At 39.7% G+C, this 23,490-nt stretch overlaps 1 protein-coding gene across 2 annotated transcripts; it reads left to right on the forward strand.

Moving 5' to 3' along the window:
* Positions 1-355: 355 nt before the first annotated feature.
* LOC113107832 (methylenetetrahydrofolate reductase-like) lies at positions 356-22,448 on the forward strand. Of its 2 annotated transcripts, none has more exons than XM_026270593.1 (12): positions 356-633; positions 1,935-2,178; positions 4,966-5,204; positions 5,495-5,605; positions 5,790-5,983; positions 6,742-7,016; positions 15,650-15,784; positions 15,875-16,055; positions 16,801-16,983; positions 18,215-18,316; positions 18,397-18,516; positions 21,249-22,448. In XM_026270593.1, the coding sequence occupies exons 2-12, from the start codon at positions 1,940-1,942 to the stop codon at positions 21,453-21,455; spliced, it is 1,986 nt and encodes a 661-aa protein (XP_026126378.1). In that variant the 5' UTR covers positions 356-633; positions 1,935-1,939; the 3' UTR covers positions 21,456-22,448. The 2 variants fall into 2 exon arrangements, with proteins under 2 accessions (XP_026126378.1, XP_026126379.1); XM_026270594.1 differs by having other exon boundaries at positions 357-633; positions 6,766-7,016.
* Positions 22,449-23,490: the final 1,042 nt, after the last annotated feature.

A 23,490-nucleotide genomic window follows, 5' to 3' on the forward strand; every position in this document is an offset into this window, starting at 1 on the left:
TTTCGGTTCGGTCATATCTATGACTTTTATTTCATGAGTGGATATCTCATTTTGACGTTTTATGTCATAATTTCGACTGTTTTATTATGTTTTTACAAGGACTCATTGTGGGGGATGGGGGTTTGTATGTGTTGGGGGTGCTTGGAGTCTCCAGATAGAATACAGATATATCGTGTGAGATTAAAATAAGCCTTTAAAGGCTTCAAAAGAAAGACAACAGTTTGGATAAATAGATTGAATTTTCTTTTCTTTTCTTTTCTTTTCTTTTCTTTTCTTTTCTTTTCTTTTCTTTTCTTTTCTTTTCTTTTCTTTTCTTTTCTTTTCTTTTCTTTTCTTTTCTTTATGCGTGTACGTGCGCGTATCAGCGAGTGTAGCTCATTAATTATTAATGATTACATATGTTGTATTTAAATCACCCACGATGGGAGATGCTGCATCCAATGGGAAGGTCCTTCGGTCTAGAGGAGGCGTGGCCCGCATGGAGAAGGCGTGGTCTTTCTCCCCCTTTATTGTCGTCCATGCTGTCTGGCAGCGGCTGCAGTGCACACGCTGAACAGCAGACCTCGGGTACAGCTCCTCCCTGGGACTGCACTCTCCTCTCATAACTCCTGGAGGATTGGGAAAAGGGTGAAGGTAATGCAGCAGCAGAGACGTTTTTATACTATTACAGGGTCGGCGTGACTGTCTCGGACTCGGTTAGGCTAATTAAAGGGACCGGTGCAGTCACGCGGAACCGCTTGTCCCGAAATATGAACAATATAAATAGATGCAAAAATCAAATCGAGTTATCATGTCATATAAATTTGTTTTACTGTTTTGTTTCACACATTGCTTGCATTGATTGTCTGTTTGAATATAGAGTATTTACAAGCAACATTATTTTGAACAAACGTGTCTACCTTATATGTGAAGTAAGGCACGTTATAAACTCATCAGCCTTAATGCATTCAGTAAATATCATAGTCGTGATAATAAAAATCATTATTTTATTCATAGAGGCACTTTACAACATTTTCAATGCTAAATGTATTTAATAAAATATTTATCATCTAATGTCTACTATCACATAATTTACTGAAATAATGTAACATGACTTTACACAATTTATATATTCAAATAACATGTGCACGGTATGAGAACATGCTGTTCTGGATAATGTGTCCCACAATTCAGTGGGACTGACATTTCTACTGAGTCATTACATCTGCATCTATTAAATTATCAGACTGCTGACATCTTTACATAATCAAAAAAAAAAAAAAAATAATAATAATAATAATAATTGTTTTTATTTGCAGGAGTATAGCTGAATCCTGCACACTTAGGACTTTATGAGGTCACTGTGCAGTATTAAATAAGTAGTAAACTATTATTTCAACTTGAGGCAAGTGTCATTTAAGGGTTCGTTCACCCAAACAAATGTCATTAATTACTCACCCTTATGTCATTCCAAACCTGTAAAACCTTTGTTCATCTTCAGAACACAAATTAAAATATTTCTGATGAAATCCAAGAGCTTTCTGACCCACCATAGACAGCAACACATCTTAAATGTTCCAGGCCCAGAAGCATAACAAGGACATCAGTAAAATATGTGAAATCAATGGTTCAACTGTAATTTTATGAAGCTATGAGAATTATTTTTGTGTGCAAAGAAAACAAAAATAAATGTATTCAACAATTCTTCTCCTCCTCATCCCATCTGCTGCCATTGTGGAGAGTATCATGATGCATGTGCATAAGAAATTAATGACAGAACAAAATTTTTTGGATGAAGTAACCTTTTAATATAATTTGTTTGCAATACAAAAAAAAAAAAAACATTCCCCTAGTTTCCTATACAGATTAGTCTGGTGACATTAAAAAAGTAAATCTAGCTTCATGTGCTCATATTGCTTAATGTATTGTGGGGTGATTTGTAACCCTGGGCACAGGAAACATGGTGAACCAAAGAGTGGACATCGGTTGGCAGTCCTCTAAGAGCGACTCCAGCGGGGTCAGTAACAGCGGAGAGAGCTCCAAAGAGAGCTCCAGGTGCTCGACCCCAGTACTGGACGCCGACCGCACCGATCGTCTGCGGGACAAGATGAAGCGCCGGATTGAGTCTGGGGACCGCTGGTTCTCCCTGGAGTTCTTCCCACCTCGCACAGCGTCTGGAGCCGTCAATCTTATCTCTAGGTAGGAAAGCAAAAATTGCTTTATTGTTTTTGTAATTTGGTCAATCTCACATTAACCATACCTAGGTTATATTTCTTATTATGCTACTTACAGTGCATTCAGGCCATCAGTTTTTACCTATCATGTGTTCCCGGGGAACCGAACCCCCAACCTCGCAGCATTGTTAACGCAAGGCTCTACCACTTGATCTACAGGAACACCTAAATATATATATAATTGCTAAATATTTAATAGCAAGCATCAATGCTAAAATAAAAATAAAAAGATGGTGTCATGATTATAAAACATGGACAGTTGGAGCACCAAGATGAAGATTAACATCAGACAAATCACTGACTTCTATAGGGCCATTTTAGAGAGTGTGAAACTGATCCTCCAACATTTCTAAAGAATCTGGCAGATGTTCTGGAGACTATTTAAATGCAGAGTAGGTGATTTGATGCAAAAGCATTTTTTGTTATGCTGGTTCACATCCCAATAGCAATCACTAAGTTAAAGGGTCTTAATGTATTTATAGTTATTTATTTTGTTTGTGGGAGGTGTAGGAGCATAAAATGTTCGTCCAATCATATCACTTGGTCCGAGGACTATGATAGGCCTGCCTGTCACTGTATGTATTTGCATACCTCTGCACACCATGTTCACGCAGACATGATACGTTCATTATGCTATAGCTGACTAAGCAAGAATGCAAGACACTATTATTGTAATATTATGTGCTGTTTTACTGTAATGGTTTCTCACTGGTGAATACTCGGAGTAGAATAAAAGACCAGTGCACCAAAATATTGAGATAGCCTTAATGAAAACCAAGGCTAGAGCATTCAGATCCTCAGACTGGGCAGAAAGTTCATCTTCCAACAGGAGAATGACTCTAAATAAAGCAAGAGTGGTTTATAGACTACTCCGTAAGTGTCATTGAGTGGCCTAGCCAGAGCCTTGGCTTGAACCCAATCTTATATTTCTGGAGAAACCTGAAAATGTGGGTCTGCCCCCATCCAACCTTACAGTGCTTGAGTTGTGAAGAGGCGTTTAGAAGAATGGCAGATAATTGCCAAATGCTGATGATCAAAGCTTGCCACATCATACACAAAATGACAAACTTCTTTCTCGTTGTCATTATGGGTATTGTTTGTAGAATTTTTAGGAAAATAATGAATATACAGGTGCTGGTCATATAATTAGAATATCATCAAAAAGTAGATTTATTTAATTAATCCCATTTAAAAAGTAAAACCTTGTATATTGTATTAATTCATTACACACATACTGATATATTTCAAATGTTTATCTTTTAATTTTGATGATTATAACTGACAACTAAGGAAAATCCCAAATTCAGTATCTCAGAAAATTAGAATTTTACTTAAGACCAATACAAAGAAAGGATTTTTAGAAATCTTGGCCAGCTGAAAAATATGAACATGAAAAGTATGAGCATGTACAGCTCTCAATACTTAGTTGGGGCTCCTTTTGCCTGAATGACTGCAGCAATGCGGCGTGGCATGGAGTCGATCAGTTTGTGGCACTGCTCAGGTGTTATGAGAGCCCAGGTTGCTCTGATAGTGGCCTTCAGCTCTTCTACATTCTTTGGTCTGGCATATCGCAAATAAGAACAGGGATACCATGGTCCTTAAATCAGTTACTGGTAGCTTTAGCAATGTGTGCAGGTGCCAAGTCCTGTTGGAAAATGAAATCTGCATCTCCATTAAGTTGGTCAGCAGCAGGAATCATGTAGTGCTATAAAACATCCTGGTTTATGGCTGCATTGACCTTAGACCTCGGAACACACAGTGGACCAACACCAGCTGATGACATGGCACAGCAAACCATCACTGACTGTGGAGACTTTACACTGGACCTCAAGCAATTTGGATTGTGTGAACATACAATCCAAATTGTATACATCAGAGAACATAACTTTGGACAACTCAGCAGCAGTCCAGTCCTTTTTGTCTTTAGATGCTTCTGACGCTGTCTGTTGTTCAAGAGTGGCTTGACACAAGGAATGCGAAGCTGAAACCCATGTCTCGCATACGTCTGTGTGTAGTGGTTCTTGAAGACTCCAGCTGCAGTCCACTCTTTGTGAATCTCCCCCACATTTTTGAGTGGGTTTTGTTTCACAGTCCTCTCCATGGTGCGGTTAACCCTTTTGCTTGTACACTTTTTTTCTACCACATCTTTTCCTTCCCTTTGCCTCTCTATTAATGTGCTTGGACACAGAGCTCTGTGAACAGCCAGCCTCTTTTGTAATGACATTTTGTGTCTTGCCCTCCTTGTGCAAGGTGTCAATGATCATTTCTGGACAACTGTCAAGTCAGCAGTCTTCCCCATGATTGTGTAGCCTACAGAACTAGACTGAGAGACCATTTAAAGGCTTTACAGGTGTTTTGAGTTAATTAGCTGATTAGAGTGTGGCACCAGGTGTCTTCAATATTGAATCTTTTCACAATACTCGAATTTTCTGAAATTCTGAATTTGGGATTTCCCTTAGTTGTCCCTTAGTTATAATCATCAAAATGAAAATAATGAAATAATGAAATATATCAGTCTGTGTCTAATGAATGAATATAATATGAATATAAAGTTTCACTTTTTGAATGGAATTAACTTTTATCAAAAAGTGAAATAAACTTTTTGATGTTATTCTAATTATATGACCAGAAGCTGTATATTCATTTTGCCTCGTGATACATTTAAAAATTAGGTAAATTCTCATTACTACTGTGCAAAAATGAATGCCATTTGTTTTTTGAATGAATGGTCTTTTTGTTCTTTGGGTGTTAGATTTGACCGGATGGGTTCTGGAGGTCCTCTCTTCATTGACGTCACTTGGCATCCGGCTGGAGATCCGGGCTCAGATAAAGAAACGTCTTCCATGATGATAGCAAGCACAGCGGTCAATTACTGTGGCCTGGAGAGCGTCCTGCATTTGACATGCTGCAATCAGACAAAGGAGAAAATATCAGCCCATTTAAATAAAGCCAAGCGGCTCGGCCTCAAGAATATCATGGCCTTGAGAGGAGGTATGAACGGTGACTGATCTGAAACCTGTTACTTTGGTCCAAACCACACATTTTCCAAAAACAAATAAGCTCTATTTCAAAACCTTGTAAGGCAGCAGGTTCCCTGACTATTAGGACTTTTTACTGTAATGCATGTAAAATAGTCTTGGATTGAATTTCAAACTACATTTGAACTATTGATACTTTTCGATACTAAATAAAATAATATTTAAAAAAAAATCAGCATTTCTTAAGTCCATCCGCCATCATCGTTCATAATGAGTGAATCAAATTGTCCTTTTTTTCTGCAGATCCTATTGGGGAAGATTGGGTGGAGGAAGATGGCGGTTTTAACTATGCTACAGATCTGGTCAAACACATTCGCTGTGAATTCGATGACTACTTTGATATCTGTGTTGCAGGTGAGCATTAGAAAGACAAGCAGTTAATGGTGTTTGCCAAATTGCTATTGCCTGGTGGATGATAAAGCTGGCAACAACTAAAAACCCATATACTTACATTGAAGTAGAATCTCTTTGTTCGTGGTAATCTTTGCATGCAAATCTTAAATTCACCAGTTCAAACCCATCACAACTGTAATGATAGGTTACCCCACGGGCCACCCAGAGGCGGAGAGCTACGAAGATGACCTCAGGCACCTGAAGGAGAAGGTTGATGCTGGTGCACACTTCATCGTCACCCAGCTCTTCTTCAGGGCAGAAACCTTCCTCAAATTTGTTAAAGACTGCCGAGCCATTGGCATCACCTGCCCCATTCTCCCAGGAATCTTCCCTATTCAGGTAGATGAACACAAACAGTCTCTGACTAATCACAGCACCTTAGCAATGTGGATGTCATCCTATTATTTTATCAACCAAACACTGGTCATATGATGTCATGTTATTGCAGAAGACCAATTAAGGTCCACTCTTAATGCACCTTATCAAACAACACAATGGATTGTTTTGGAATTTATGCAATGTTGTGATTTTATGTATTTCTTGCACTACACTGTAGTACAAACAAAGGTCATACAGAGTAGTGTTATTGGACGAGACTACTGGTTATCTATACCGTACCGTGGCACCGTAGTTTTTTATTTAATTTATTGTTTAGGCCATTTTTATTGCAGAAAGGTTTCTTGAAGCATCTTGGAGACGTTGCCACAGTTCTTCTGGATTGAGTCTGTCTCAGTTTGTTCTGTTTCTTCATGTCATTCCAGACAAAGCGATGATGATCAGATCTCTGTGTGGAGCACTGGCTGCTCTCAGACAAAAATCTCACTGGATTATTACAATTAATGGCTAAATGAATGTTTGGAAATGTAAACTGATATTTCCTACTGACACACTACAGCAAAAGATAGAAATAACTGCTTAAAACCTTGTTTTAGCTGATGAAAATACTATTGTTCTAATCCTTTTGGCCACCACTGTACAAAAAACATTTAAGAAAATATTATGGAGGAAGTTTAGATGTCTGTGAATTCCTCTTTGATTTCAGTGTACTGTACAAAACTTCATATTGATTCTCTCTTCTTTTTTTTTATCCTTCAAAGTTTGAATCTCCGTTGTTTGCACAGGGGTATCATTCACTCCGTCAGCTGGTCAAACTCTCCAAACTGGAAGTGCCGGAGGAGATCATGCAGGTGATTGAGCCCATTAAGGACAATGATGCCGCCATTCGCAACTATGGCATCCATCAGGCGGTGGAGATGTGTAAGGTTCTTCTGGCCAGCGGTGAGGTCCCGGGCCTGCACTTTTACACACTCAACAGAGAGGTGGCCACCATGGAAGTGCTCAGACAGCTGGGCTTATGGGCAGAGGATCCCCGGTGAGTGACTTCATTCGGAGAAAGCAATAAACTGCTCCTTTTTTTTTTCTTCTAACAGGAAATACATGCACTACTTACTGATTCACATTTGTAGATAAATCGGCACATGCCCAAATAAAAAATGGATTGTAGTTCAATGCCCTTGATTAATAAAGAAATACCCTAAGAGACTATGCATTACATTGATTTTACCATGGCGTGACATGAAGGCATGTCATGGGGTCTGTAACTGGGGCTTCAAGTTCTGTATTGCTTTTATTTAGTAGAGCCATTTAATTTCTATGTCAGAATCCAGATATCAGAATGGAATAACATGGATGTTGGCAAATGTTGGGCGAATACTAAAAATATCTAAATATGGACAAATGTCTGTGAATAATAAATCACAAAAAGACTGCTATTTAAACATTAATATTTACAGGGCCATACAAATATAATTTAAGTTAAACTGATTTTTTTTTTTTAATTACAAAAAATGTATTTACCTTTTTTAAACGAAAACGTCTCAAGGTTGCGAATGTAACCCTGGTTCCTTGAAGGAACGAGACGCTGCGTCGAGCGCTTTGGGAAACGTCCCTGATGAGACCGACTCTAAATATCGTGTGCAATCTGTCCAACGGAAGGGCGTGACGTCACGGGCGGGGTGACGTAACGACCAGGAAGCTATAAAAGCACGTGCCGTGCAGCTGGCTTCAGCTTCGAGTAGGGAAGTAAGCGTCGGCAGGGGTGCCGGGAGTATGGCTCTGCGACACAGCGTCTCATTCTTTCAAGGAGACAGGGTTACATTTCGTAACGTTGAGATGTTCGAACTCGAGCTGCGTCGAGCGTTTTGGGGAACAATGTGCCCATGCTGCCAGACTTCCAAATCCCTGCCTAGTGTGTATCCGAAGAGCACAGCTAAGGCGAGAGAACAGAAGAGCCCGGAGTGGCTCGCATGTCAAGGTCATAAAATCTGACAAATGTAGAGGGCGTGGACCACCCCACAGCATTGCAGATGTCCAAGAGGGACACACCTGCTGAGAAGGCCTTAGAGGGCGCCATACCCCGAGTGGAGTGAGCCTTGGCCCCCAAAGGAAGGGGAAGACCAGATGACTCATATGAGACGTTGATAGCCTCGACTATCCAACGACTTAGGGTCTGCTTGGAGGCAGGAGAACCCTTTTTAGGCGGACTGTAGCAAACAAGCAATTGGTCAGATTTGCTCCATAGGGCAGCTCTGTGGACGTATGCTTCCAGTGCTCGCACTGGACACATAAAATTTAGCTTTTTGTGGTCTGGCTCCCGAAAGGGAGGAGGACAGAAGGCCTGCAGTACGATAGGTTGTGGTGTAATAGAGGGAACCTTTGGAACATATCCCGCTCAAGGGTATAAGAATGCTTTGGACATACCAGGGGCAAAGTCTAGGTAAGTAAGGGCCACCGAAAGGGCCTGAAGATCTCCAACTCTCTTTAGTGAGGTGATTGCCAGTAACAGGGCAGTTTTAAGCATCAGATGTCTATCTGAGATGGAATGGAGCTTTACAAAGAGCCTTTAAAACCACAACCAAGTCTCAGGGGGGAACACGGGATCGTACTGGAGGTCTCAGCCTCAGCGCACTGCGGAGGAAACGTGTAACTAGGGGGTGTCTACCCACTGACTGATCATTGAAAGGGACATGGTGAGCAGCTATGGCCGCCACATACACCTTTAAGGTGGAGTGGGTTAACCCCACAGAGAGCCTAGCTTGTAGAAACTCCAGAACTGTACCAACTGGGCAGTTAACAGGGTCAAGCTGGCAGTCTCTGCACCATGAGGTGAAGAGTTTCAACTTCAGGGCGTACAGTTTCCTCATAGAGGGAGCTCTGGATTGGAGGAGGGTCTCAACAACCTCAGTTGAGAGACCGGATTCTATGAGCTGTGCCCCCTCAGGGGCCACACCCACAGTTTCCACAGCTCCGGGCGAGGGTGAATTATCGTGCCCTGCGCCTGTGAGAGTATGTCTGTCCTGATCGGTATCTCCCACGGAGAGCCGTCGAGGAGTGAGACTAGATCTGCGAACCATACTCGGCCCGGCCAGAACTACTGTCGGTGTAACCCCGTTGAACTTCGTCAGTGGATGACCGAACTGAATGCAGTGGCCTTTTTCTATTGTACGCAGGACCCAATGAGATACATTTGGCAGTAGTTTCCACTTTGCTAAATAATCTACTAAGGGAATCAGTCTCTCGAGACTGACCTCTGGTGTAAGAGGCCCCCGAAGGGGCGGCGAGCATCCCAGCTCCGCTACGCTCGTGGGCGGAAATATCTGGGAGCAGCACTCACTGGAGGCCGCTGCGCCCTGAAATTCTGGCAGGGTTGGCAGACCGACCTCCTGAGGGCACTGAGGTGAGGCGGGCACCGTGTAATGAGGTGGACCGTGCTCTACCCCAGTTGGGGCTACCCTCTGGATCCCTAAGCCACTGGTGTCAGGATCTCTTTGTCGAGGACTTCCGGGCCTCGATAACTGTTCTTAAATCTGGCTTAGATTTGGAAGTCTCTGACTCAGAGCATCGCTGAGGCCCTTGGTCCCATCGTGGGGGAACAAAAGCGGCGACACTCTGTTTTAGGCGGACTGTAGCAAACAAGCAATTGGTCAGATTTGCTCCATAGGGCAGCTCTGTGGACGTATGCTTCCAGTGCTCGCACTGGACACATAAAATTTAGCTTTTTGTGGTCTGGCTCCCGAAAGGGAGGAGGACAGAAGGCCTGCAGTACGATAGGTTGTGGTGTAATAGAGGGAACCTTTGGAACATATCCCGCTCAAGGGTATAAGAATGCTTTGGACATACCAGGGGCAAAGTCTAGGTAAGTAAGGGCCACCGAAAGGGCCTGAAGATCTCCAACTCTCTTTAGTGAGGTGATTGCCAGTAACAGGGCAGTTTTAAGCATCAGATGTCTATCTGAGATGGAATGGAGCTTTACAAAGAGCCTTTAAAACCACAACCAAGTCTCAGGGGGGAACACAGGATCGTACTGGAGGTCTCAGCCTCAGCGCACTGCGGAGGAAACGTGTAACTAGGGGGTGTCTACCCACTGACTGATCATTGAAAGGGACATGGTGAGCAGCTATGGCCGCCACATACACCTTTAAGGTGGAGTGGGTTAACCCCACAGAGAGCCTAGCTTGTAGAAACTCCAGAACTGTACCAACTGGGCAGTTAACAGGGTCAAGCTGGCAGTCTCTGCACCATGAGGTGAAGAGTTTCAACTTCAGGGCGTACAGTTTCCTCATAGAGGGAGCTCTGGATTGGAGGAGGGTCTCAACAACCTCAGTTGAGAGACCGGATTCTATGAGCTGTGCCCCCTCAGGGGCCACACCCACAGTTTCCACAGCTCCGGGCGAGGGTGAATTATCGTGCCCTGCGCCTGTGAGAGTATGTCTGTCCTGATCGGTATCTCCCACGGAGAGCCGTCGAGGAGTGAGACTAGATCTGCGAACCATACTCGGCCCGGCCAGAACTACTGTCGGTGTAACCCCGTTGAACTTCGTCAGTGGATGACCGAACTGAATGCAGTGGCCTTTTTCTATTGTACGCAGGACCCAATGAGATACATTTGGCAGTAGTTTCCACTTTGCTAAATAATCTACTAAGGGAATCAGTCTCTCGAGACTGACCTCTGGTGTAAGAGGCCCCCGAAGGGGCGGCGAGCATCCCAGCTCCGCTACGCTCGTGGGCGGAAATATCTGGGAGCAGCACTCACTGGAGGCCGCTGCGCCCTGAAATTCTGGCAGGGTTGGCAGACCGACCTCCTGAGGGCACTGAGGTGAGGCGGGCACCGTGTAATGAGGTGGACCGTGCTCTACCCCAGTTGGGGCTACCCTCTGGATCCCTAAGCCACTGGTGTCAGGATCTCTTTGTCGAGGACTTCCGGGCCTCGATAACTGTTCTTAAATCTGGCTTAGATTTGGAAGTCTCTGACTCAGAGCATCGCTGAGGCCCTTGGTCCCATCGTGGGGGAACAAAAGCGGCGACACTCTGTTTCTGAGCCTCACGATATGAGGAGCCGGCATGTGGCGTGGTCATATAACCCCTATAACCCCTATAACCCAGCTCTCCCAGCCCCATCACGTTGCCATAATATAGTGAATCGGGGCCAAAGAGGCGGGTCGAATAAGGATGATTCCACGATCTCGATATTTCGTCGTAGAGATCAGGAAAAAATGGTAGGCTCCGACGTGGAGGTGATTGCCTCGGCCGCAGAAAGTGTTCATCTAACTTGCTTCTCTGCGGCTCAGAATGTTTTTCAGCAGGCCATTCGATTTTTAATTTATCGACTGCGCGTGTAACCACCTCCGGTTCCACCACGGGGACCGCTGGTGAAGGCTCCATCCTCGAAGAGAGCCCTCTGGGATTGAAGCGTCCACATTGGCAATTGATCACAATGCGGACAGTCATCCCCCTCGAGAGCCGACTCTGCGTGCTTCGATCCCAGGCAAGCCACGCACAAATTGTGTGTGTCCCCACTCGTAATGTAGCGAGGGCAGGGAGGAACACACAATCTGTAATGTGGCTTGGAATTGCCCTTAATATGTTTGGTCTTGGCCTTAACTTTAGGCATATTGAGCTGTTCTAGTGATCTTTTAATGCTTGAGAGACAGACAACAATAAATAGGACCAACGGGACAGACTTTTGACATGCACACACAGAGCGCTTGCTGACAGACGTGAAGCTGAAGCCAGCTGCACGGCACGTGCTTGTATAGCTTCCTGGTCGCTACGTCACCCCGCCCGTGACATCACACCCTTCCGTTGGACAGATTGCACACGATATTCAGAGTCGGTCTCTTCAGCGATGTTCCCCAAAGCGCTCGACGCAGTTCGAGTTCCTGAAAGGGAACCTTATTTATAAGACACTAATATTCAAACAAAAAAATATACATATATATATATATATATATATATATATATATATATATATATATATATATATATATATATATATATATATATATATATATAATATATATATATAATATATATCTTTCTCTTTGTGGAATTGTAATCACAATGTTATTATTATTTTTTATTTTATTTTGTCAAGTAATGTAGTTCATTTACCTAATTGTAGATTAGATTCTGCACATCTAGACTGTAAGTTTAGGTGTAATAACACCAGTTTATGTGAAATCACAACTGAGTGTGCAGATACTGGTTATTTTGCAACCTTTTGAGTTATGATGCTTCCATTATCCTTACTCTGTGATCTGTATTAAAGTAATGTAATGCTATATATTTGTTTGTCTTGTATGATTATCTGACCGTATACATTTGCTTATCTACGGTATTGACAGAAAATAAGACACAGAATCTCACCTGGCCTAGGCAACAACTTTCCCCCAAACTGTTTTCTTGTTTCACCCACATGTACAGCGGAAACAACATCAGATACAGAGGCCATGATCTTTTATCTCTATCCCACGTCAAAATAGGAGTTAAAATTGGCACTAGAAGGGGAATACTTTTTATATAGAAAAGACGAATGCTTATTTGTCCTTGAAGGTAGACAGTTTGCAAAAACTGTGGTTGGAAAGCGGCTGCAAAACGAGGAAATGCATCGAACATGTTTACCTATTCAGAACATCATCATCATCCCGTGCAGATACAGCCATGTCCCATTTATAAATTTAAGGTTAAAACATTATGATTTCTGTGATGCGGAGTGAAGCACAGAATCCAGTCGTGACAATGAATTTACAGAAGCTAGCTACTCTGCAGATCTCACATAAAATGTGCAATTTGATGGATTGATGAATAAATAAAAAACAAAACTGTAAAATAATGACAAAAGCAATGCTATATAAATATAGAGGATAATCTGTTTGTTTTGCATGTCTCTCTGTGAAAGAGCGGCGTTGTGTCGTGTACTACATACACAAGTATGCACCAGCGTGGCTTAAAGTGGCAGGTTTAACGGTGCATGCTGTCTCACTATCTGAGTACGTGAACACAAACACTGAGAGCCTCACTGACAGAACAATTAATAATCATTTCATTTTATTTGATACAATACATTGACGCTCAAATTTCTCCAATACAACCCGTCCAAATAAAAGTCTGATTTTTTAACTCTGAAGAAGTTGACAGAAATTATGATTGTACTATAATGTAGCCTACTTCTGAAATAATAATTTAAATAAACATTAATGAATATATTTCTCCCTCATTTTAATTTAGTTAATCTCTGTTGTGCAGCCCTTTGCCAAAACAAAAGAATAAAGGTTTTAAAACATCAATTAAATTAAGTTTGTATGCATTTATTTTCATTAACACCATGTTTGATAGTATATTTGTATTAAATCATAAGTACAGAATCCAGAAAAATTAAGTTGAACCAGAATTTATGAATTTGTATGAGTTATTAATGATAAATATAAGTTATTAAACTAATAAATAATCAATGATAAAATTTTCTTGTTTTTGATTAATTACATTTTAATAAACACATGCTTTTAAACATTTGATCAACCCCCCAAAAAAACCTGTTTTGATTGTTTAATACTGTATACCGTGAAGCTATAACCGTGGTATTTTCTGACGATTATCATACTGTGAAAATCTCATACCGTTACAACCCTAGTGTGTGTGTGTGTGTGTATGTATATGTGTATATATGTGTGTGTGTGTGTATATATATATATATATATATATATATATATATATATATATATATATATATATATATATATATATATATATATTAATTAGGGGTGTAACGATACGCGTATTCGTATTGAACCGTTCGGTACGACGCTTTCGGTTCGGTACGCGGTACGCATTATGTATACCGAACGGTTCGTTGGAGTAATTAATTATATTTGAAAAAAAAAAAAAAAAGAGAGAGAAAGAAATATAATGATATGCGTTCAACAAGGTAGCCCAATAACCCAAACAACGTAACAGGCAACGCCCCTGACACTCCCGAAGAAGAAAAAAACACCATCTTATATGTTTATGTTAGGCTACTCAGCAGGCGCTCGCTCACTCAGTACACGCTGAAGGCTCGTTGCAAAATAGCCAATGCGTTTAACAGACTAGAAATGAGAAGATCCTCCAATAACCAACAGGTCTGGTGTTTGGGTGCACTTTGGATTCCCTTTAAGCTATAATGGTGATGGCAAGAGAGTGGTGGATAAAAAAACAACGGTATGTCGCATCTGCAACATGACAGGGTACACCAGCGGGATTACAAAAAAAAAAAAAAAAAAAAACCAGCGGGAATATCTGGGATATATGCGTCAGTACTATCTGGGAAAAGACGAAAAAAAGGAGAAACATGCACGCAGCAAACTATCCCTGCAGCATTTAGACACTATAGCTTACAGGGAATCCAACCCAAACACCAGACCTGTTGGTTATTTTAGGATCTTATATTTCTGGTCTGTTAAATGCATTAGACATTTTGCAACGAGCCTTCAGCGCGTGCTGAGTGAGCGAGCGCCTTAGGGGCCGTTCACATATCGTGCCTAAAAACGCATGGAAAACGCTAAGCGCGTCTTTCTCCTGAGGCGTCTGTCTTTGCTAAGCAACAATGACGTGCTCTCTCCATGAGACGCGGAAATTTCAGCGAAGGATAAATGGATTTGCAGCTCTAAAAATCGCTTGCAGTAGCTCTGCTACTGAATTTATTTCAAAATTGCAATCCATATACAACTATGATCAGCTGTTCCTTCATCTTGGCTGAGCTCTCAACGTTGTTACGGGAAAGGATGAAGCTGATTGGTTGGTTCTTGTCACATGACCCGCGGTGCGCTTGCGGCATTCTGAAAAGTTGAGATGTTTTTACATTTTGCTGTATCTAAAACGTATCGAACCGAACCGAACCGAACCGTGACATCAGTGTATCGTATCGAACCGAACCGTGAATTTTGTGAACCGTTACACCCCTAATATATATACACACACACACACACTAGGGCCACCCTCAATTGAGGATTTTTCTGGTCGACTAGTAGTAATTTTTTAAGCATTAGTCGACTAATTGCACGTTTATTAATAGTAGTTAAAACATAATATTATATAATAGCCTAATTAGCTAAGCACTCGCATAAAGCTTGCCACAGCGCACCGGCAGAAGTAGCCTAATGATTATGAATATGTCAATCAAAAACAGTAAGTAGACAGCATTAACCTTTGATAAACTTGTGCTTTTGTTTTCTTGGTTTAAGAGATGAAGTCGGAGACACTGACTCGTCTCTGCTGTAGTGGTGCACCTGTATTCATGTTTCATATGGATTACATAATCTAGGAATATTTGTTTTCCATTTGAGTTGTTCTTTTGAAAGTAGATATTGCAATCTCTCTATTTTATATTTTTAATGTCTGTAAGGCAAAGATATACACTGGAGTTGACAGAGATGGCAGAAAGCACATCCTGTTTGCTTTCATTATTTTACAAAAGCATGTTTTGTTGTAATTGTGAGTGCACACAAATAAACGTAGAGTCTTTACAGATTTGAAAGCTATGTTACTCTTATCTGAATGACCAAAAATGACGGTGTATCCTACTTTAAGAGCAATTATTTTCTTCAGATTTTTGGGGTAAATTATGGCCTGTAATTGCTTTTGACAGGCTTCATGAGAGTCACCTCTTTGCATTAATCTTGTTACCTTTAGGCGACCTCTGCCCTGGGCCGTCAGCGCTCATCCGAAGCGTAAGGTAGAAGACGTCAGGCCAATCTTCTGGGCTTCCCGACCCAAAAGCTACATCTACAGAACCCAAGACTGGGATGACTTTCCCAATGGAAGATGGTACATACATTGAAATGGTTCTTTCCTGACCTTTTGTGTGTGTGGTGTAGAGGCCAGAAAATTTTATTTACGTGTCTGCCATCTTATCAGGGGTAACTCTTCATCACCAGCCTTTGGTGAGCTGACAGACTACTACCTGTTCTACCTGAAGAGTAAATCTCCGAAAGAGGCCCTCCTGCAGATGTGGGGTGAGGAACTAATGAGCGAGGAGAGTGTTTATGAAGTCTTCACCAACTATATCACCAGCCAAACCAACCGCAATGGACACAAGGTAGAGTCGTACAGCCAGTATAAGACTTTTGATTCATGTGAAGGAAAATCAAGTACTACACAGATATACAGCACAGTGTGACCCAAACCCAAGTCAAGAGGAGGAAGAACTAATGAAGGGGGTTTGTTTGGAACAACACGGTTGCCAAGTAATGTCACAATTGTGTTCATTAATGTTGTTCTTTTGTTACATAACATTTGGTTTGTTCAGTCTCCTAATAAAATAAAATAATCAAATGAGAATTTTAATCTGTAACATTTAAAGGGATTAAATTGTCATTTGTAACACTTAAAGATAAACATTTTGTGATTATTTATTCACCCTTAAGTTTTTTTTTTTTTTTTCCTCTGTTAAACAAGAGAAGATATTTTGAAGAATGTTGGAAACCAAACAGTTGCTGGTAGCCATTGGCTTTCACAGTATGGGGGGAGAAAAAAATCAAAGAGTCAAAGAGGACAGAAACATTTTGGTTACAAAACATTCTTCAATTTTTTTTTTGTGCTCAATAGAGGAAAGGAACTCATGTAGGTTTAGAACAACTTGAGAGTGAGTAAACAATTTCAAAATATTTCATTTTGGAATAACTGTCCCTTTTAATACAAAAAAAAAACAAAAAAAAACATTTCCACATGGTTATTCAATATATGAACCAATTTTAAATCATACTGCCCCATTCATGTCAACATTCTGTGTGTGTCACGACTCCAGTTTGCATGTATGATTGCGATCCTTCTGCCTTGCGTAGGTCATGTGTCTGCCGTGGAACGATGATCCTCTGGCTCCGGAGACCAACCTGCTGAAGGATGAGTTGGAGAAGGTGAACCGCAGAGGGGTTCTGACCATTAACTCTCAACCCAACATTAATGGCAAACCCTCATCTGACCCCATTGTGGGCTGGGGCCCTGCGGGGGGATACGTATTTCAAAAGGTCAGCACAAACATATTTAAGACTAGATTACTTGAAAATGGAAATTCAATTATCTTTCATGTCATGCAATGTAAATTAAGATGTTTGCAAGAATGAGCAAACTGCTTTTTCCATACAATGAAAGGGGAAAGGAGACTGGATTGTTGAGCTCAAATTCATGTAGAAAAAAAGGTAATCTGTATGACGATGTATTACAAGTCTTTTGATTAGTAGTCGGCCGATATATATAAGAAAAAAACTTCTTGTATTCAAATTTGTAAAATTGCATCGGCTTTATAACAGCCATCAGCCACCCTGATCTCAAGGATATCAGCATCGGCTGTAAAACAAACAAACAAAAAAACCTTCTCGACCAATACTTCGGATTGAAATGGTGAAAATCATTTTCCACTGTAAGATTTAAAGCATTACAATCTTGTGCTTTGCGTTTAACTCTATACAAAAACATAAACATGTTTCATTGTAGTCATTCTTTCTTGGTTATTATTGTTAACTAAAACGAAACATATTAACTATAAAATAATGGTCTTGTTACTTGCAATAAAATAAATTGTAATAAGGATAAAATAATGTATTAATTCAGTTAGTATGTTTAAGTTATAAAATAGCTAAAAATGTGTGTGGGGGTTATAAAACTAAAACTGGTCCAAAAAAAAAAACAAAAAAACTTCAAAATATCAATAAATACTATAATGGTATATTGACAATACTAAAAGAAGCTGTTTCTCACTGATGAAACATGCAGATCGAATGTGCATTCTTTTAATTCGATTCCTCACAGAAAGATACAGGTATCATGTGACTTCAGTCGACTTTGAATGGAGCAGAGAAATCATATGGACTTATTTTGTTTCTCTTGTTCTTTTTGGACAGCAAATATAATAATATTTTGTGTTCCAGTCATACAGGTTTAGAACGACATGACGGTGAATAAATTATGAAATAATTTTGTGGTTTTGGTTAACTACGACCTAAACTATGAAAAAAAATATTAATTGAAATAAATTAAATTTATTATATTTATAAAATTGATTTTTTTTTTTTTTTTTTTAAATGCTATTATTATGCTGTCAGTAAATTATAATAAATTCAGTAAATTTCGTGGGAACTGTGCACTTGGTCATTTGTTGGTTTATATTGGGGTTTATTATCTTTTAGGTTCATTTGGAATTGGCTCACTTTTGGAAATTATTCCTTCAAAATCTTTCTTTTTACCTTTTGAAATCAACAGGCTTACCTGGAATTTTTCACATCCAGTGAAAATGTTACTGCACTTCTGCAAGTGCTGAAGAAATATGAACCTCGCGTGAACTACCATATAGTCAACGTTCAGGTAAACACCAGTTTAAGAGCAAGATTGCATCACTTAATCTCCAGTTTTTATATTGACATTATGAAATCATTTCTTTTTAGGGCAGGAATACTACAAATGCCCATGATATGCAGCCCAACGCCGTGACATGGGGCATATTCCCCGGCAGAGAGATCATTCAGCCCACCGTCGTGGATCCTGTCAGCTTTATGTACTGGAAGGTGATGCTTTTTCCACTTAGAGGTCGCTAGGGTGTTCAAGGTGGTTACTAAGCAATGCAAACTTGTGTTTTGTTTAGACAGCTTGCACATCCACGTGTGACACTTCCAAAGTCCTTATTGACCTACATTTGTACTCTGTCCCACTGGCACTCTTACATTCACTATTATTGTCTCAGTACATGGGTTTCCATCCAAAGTTGGGAATTTAACTTTTGCGCAAAATTTGAATATTGGATAAAACAATACAATGTTTATTTTTATAGCACATTTAAAACAACCGAAGTCGACCAAAGTGCTGCACAGAGAATGCAAAACAAACAAGTCAACAAGGTAATAAACAATAAAACGCACTGTAAAATGGATGAGGTTCACTGAAATAAAGGATCATTGCAAGTCGAAAAAAAAATGAAATGCCAAAGAGAAGGAATACGTTTTAAGAGTGGATATAAAAACACAAAGTTGAGGAAGTTCTGATATGTATTGGGAGACTATTACACAACTTAGGGCTAACAACAGAAAAGGCACGATCAGCTCTTGTTTTTGAGACGTGCCCTGGGAATTTGCAGTAAACCAGAATCAGCTGATCTGAGTGCTCTTGCCTGAGTGAATAGATGTAACAAAACAGATTGATTGATTATGGAGAGATTTATAGACAAACAGTAAAATTTTATTTAACCAAATTCTATATTTGACTGACAGTCAATGCAATGAAATCAAAACTGGTGTGATAGACTCATGTTTGTGCTTCCCATAAAGAAGCCGAGCCGCTGCATTCTGAACCAACTGTAGATGAGAAACGCATGACTGAGGAGTACCGATATACAATGAGTTGCAGTAATCCAATTTTTATGTTACAAAAGCAAGCATAACCATTTCAGACTTCTTTAGAGACAAATATGGCTTCACCTTTGTCAGAAGACAAAAAGACCAATTTTAGTTCGTAGAGACAAGCCCATTTGTTATCGCGCTTTAAATTAATTTAGATTTGTGTGTCTTCAACATACAGATGATAAGAGACCCCAAACTTTTTAAAAATAGATCCTAAAGGAAGCATATAAAGAAAACCGTACTGGACCAAGAATTGAGCCCTGAGGGACACCAGACTTTAAACATATCTCAGATGAGGATTGGTTTCCAATAGTAACAACATGCCTCCTATTGGTGAGATATGAACGAAACAATTGCAACAGAGTGCCCCGAAGGCCAACACGTTTCGAGACGTGATATAAGTGTATTATGATCAACTAAAATCAAAGGCAGAACTGAGGTCCAACAGAACCAAAGCCATAGACTGCCCAGAGTCAGTAATTAGCATAGTATCATTCAAAACTCTTAAAAGAGCTGACTCCGTACTGCGACAGGATTTAAAAACAGATTGCACATTTTCAGAGATTGAATTGATAGTCAAATAATACTGCAGTTGATTTAGAACCACTTTCTTAAAATTTTGGGGAAAAAAAGTCATGTTTGAAATAAGATGAAAGTTAACCAGTAATGTGGGATCCAAACTTGATTTTTTTAAGATGAGGCCACACTGTGGCTAGTTTAAAGTTGACAGGTACAGTGCCAGTATAGAGGCATTTGTTAATAACAGACAACAGGTCAGGGCCAACTGTCTCAATAATCTGCCCAAGGAAACGTGAAGGAATTACATCCTGGGGACACGTAGTAGGTTTCAGAGTAGACAAAATCTCAATCAGAGTATTCAAGTTTACAGGCTCAAAGACAGAACAGGTGGAAGGGGTGATTGGAATATCTGGCAATTTGTATGCCAACAGATGCATCAAATATCTAATTTGGGAAATCTTATCATTAAAATGTTTTGCAAAGTCCTCGCAAAGAGACACAGATGTCTCAGGAAACAGATTAACAGTTAGACGAAGAACAGATTCAGCTGTGGAAAATGGGATATTTGGCTTAGGGCTATTTCTTAAAATTAACTCAGAAAGATAACTACACTTTGCAGCTTTAGCAACTCGTTGATAGGCAGAAAGAGAGTCACTTAAAATTTCATGAAACTCCTAGTTAGTCTTTTTTCCATTTACATTCAGCCTTTCTACAGGTCTCTCTGAGAGAACGAGTGAAATCATTTTGACATGGTCTTGAATTGTTAGTTTTTTCACCTTTTGTGAACAAGCAGTTTCAATCCAACGAGTCAAAGAGAACAAAACAGTCGCTTCCTGATATAACTCACTACGAAAAGTAGGTGAAACTACTGAATATAAAAAAAATCATATATAATAAATAACTTGTGCTTTCTGAGGTGGATGACGCTGTTTGGGAATGCAGTCGTGTAAGACATTACTGTGAGGCAATTATACAGAAATACTTTGACAGACTTTTCTGTGCATTTTGCGAATGACCATAACATTTCAGATGCTGTGGAATGATATCGGTCTGCTGGTTAGTTGAGATTTGCCATCCCATAGTGCAAAGTCAATTGGCTATTTTGATGCGCTTGGAGGAATTTATTCGCAAAATGCATTTTCATCTCCCATTCTTTGCATCAACCATAAAAGTCAAAAACCACCTCAAGCAAGCGTAAAAACTTTTTTCTTTTTTTCTTTTTTTTGCGAATTAAGGGATTTTTATCTGAAATTTGGTGTTTCCATTACTTGTTTCTCATGCCATACTTCAAAATGTGCATTAAAATAGGGTGATGGAAACATAACTAGTGATGGTAAAAGATGAACTAGACTCCAGACATAGCTCAGTTCTGTCTGTTCCCACAGGATGAGGCTTTTGCACTGTGGATTGAACAGTGGGCGAAGCTGTACGAGGACGAGTCACCCTCACGAATGATCATTCAATACATCCACGACAACTACTTCCTGGTCAACCTGGTGGACAACGACTTCCCGCTTGACAGCTGCCTGTGGCAGGTGATCGAAGACATGTTCACGCTCCTGGACTCCCCTCAAGAAACTCAGGAGGAGTGAAATTAATCTTAGCATCACCGAACTCGCAAAGTTTGCCTGCGCTGCTATTGAGATGTCTGGACACACGCACATACAGAGTACTTTACTGTAACGACAGTGTTTTAGTCAGTTTCAGAGCTTAATTTGTCATTATTCCCAATGCATAGGGAAAAAATCATGACAAATGTAGCACAACAGAAGATGATTCAAGTTGATCTTTAAAGGGTCCTATGTTTGCAGTTTTGGGTGCCTTTTTCTTATATTTTTATCCTACGTTTTTAACTATTTATAGACTGTATTTTGGATATGGCATATGTTCAATATATGATTGTCAAAGCAATGAACTCATGTACAGTAAACAGGTCAGACGTGTGGACAAAAAATACAGTATATGGTTACTGTACAAACAAGCCATATTTTCCTCAAAAAACAAAAAAGTAATAATTTTGTTTAAAGGGATAGTTCACCCAGAAATTAAAATGGTAATTGTTCGGACCCACTTTTTATTAAGTGGCCTTAACTACTATGTACTTACATTTTAATTAATAATTCACCCAAATTTCAAAGTCCATGCCTCTGTTGGATGTGCTGCTGTTGATAATGGTGAAGGATTGGTGCGCTGCCATCAGCAGATGTTACGTTAAACCTGAAGGGCTGAAGTTACTTCAACAGCTGCACACATGAAACATCACACTTGTTGGAAGGAAGCCAACGCTATGGACTTGACCTTATTTTTGCTTGAACAGGCATGTGCTTAAGCATGGTTATTGAACATGTTCATATATATGGAAGGTTTTTTTTTTTCTCTCTCTGTAGCATCACATGTTGGTGCGGTTTGCTTTTTAAAAAGGAGTATTTTGTATTTTTTTTCCCCTCTATATACATGTGTAAGAATCCATTATATAGTACAGTATCTCGATGTTTTTGAGCTCTCTGCATTCAAGCATTTTTCAGTTTTAAACTAATTTGTTTAGCTGTTACTTCCATATTCTGCAATAAATATTTTCAATAAAATGTGCTCTTTAAACTTTAGAGCATTTTGCAATTAACAAACAAGGATAAGTAATGAGTCATGAATAATTATAATCACTGAAAACCTTGGGTTATTTTAAAGCTCTGATTTTAAGGCGAGTAAATCCTATGGAAAGTAAATGGAAAAATAAAAATGAATCTATAGCAAATACTTTATTTTAAGGTGTCATTGTTAAGTACTGAGTTATATTAATAACAATTACTTACTATGGGGTAAGGGTTAACTGTTTGTAAGTATGCATAATTAACTGTTATTACTATAGTAAGTACATGTAGCATGTATATCAAAGACACATTAAAAGGACTGGAATATATCTAGAATTTGTATAAAAATAAAAATAAAAACTGAAAAAAAAAGTTTTTTTTATTCAACAAAAACTATTGCACATACTTCATAAAAATAAAATAAAAAAATATATATTTTATTGGACAAAGAAAGTATGAAAATATTCTACACCAATTCTTCATATAAATACATATAGTATATAAAAAATAGCTTAGTACCTTGGCAAACTACTAAGTGCCACTTACAGAAAATGTAATTCCCCATGAGAGGAGGAGGAGGAGGAGTCCGTAACCTGATACACTCATTCTAAACTCACTATAGGGCTGTTACATAAGTGAACCCTCTGAACCGCTGGCATTTCTCAAGGAAGTTCTGGGAATTCTGTTTCTTCTGGAACTGGTGTATCTTTCAACACACGTGCACTAATATCAGAGTGAGGCGGACCGATCAGACAAATGTCAAAGCACTGGAAAATATTTAGTGGAAAATGAGAAGTTAACATTAACCAGTACCCTCTGCTCACTTGCACTGAATGGCCTACAATTAAGACACAAATTAGAATGTTATAGATTAAGGGGTCTTTGCCCTGAAAATCATTGAAGACCCCCTTTTTTCTGCAAGAAAAGATATCTGAAATTGTGCAACTAATTAAATGAATAGTTCGCCAAAAATGAAAACTGTATCATCATTTACTCACCCTCAAGTTGTTCCAAACCTATATGAGATTCTTTCTTCTGC

Source organism: Carassius auratus, chromosome 8 (assembly GCF_003368295.1).
Source record: "Carassius auratus strain Wakin chromosome 8, ASM336829v1, whole genome shotgun sequence".
In the NCBI taxonomy this organism is placed as follows: domain Eukaryota; kingdom Metazoa; phylum Chordata; class Actinopteri; order Cypriniformes; family Cyprinidae; genus Carassius; species Carassius auratus.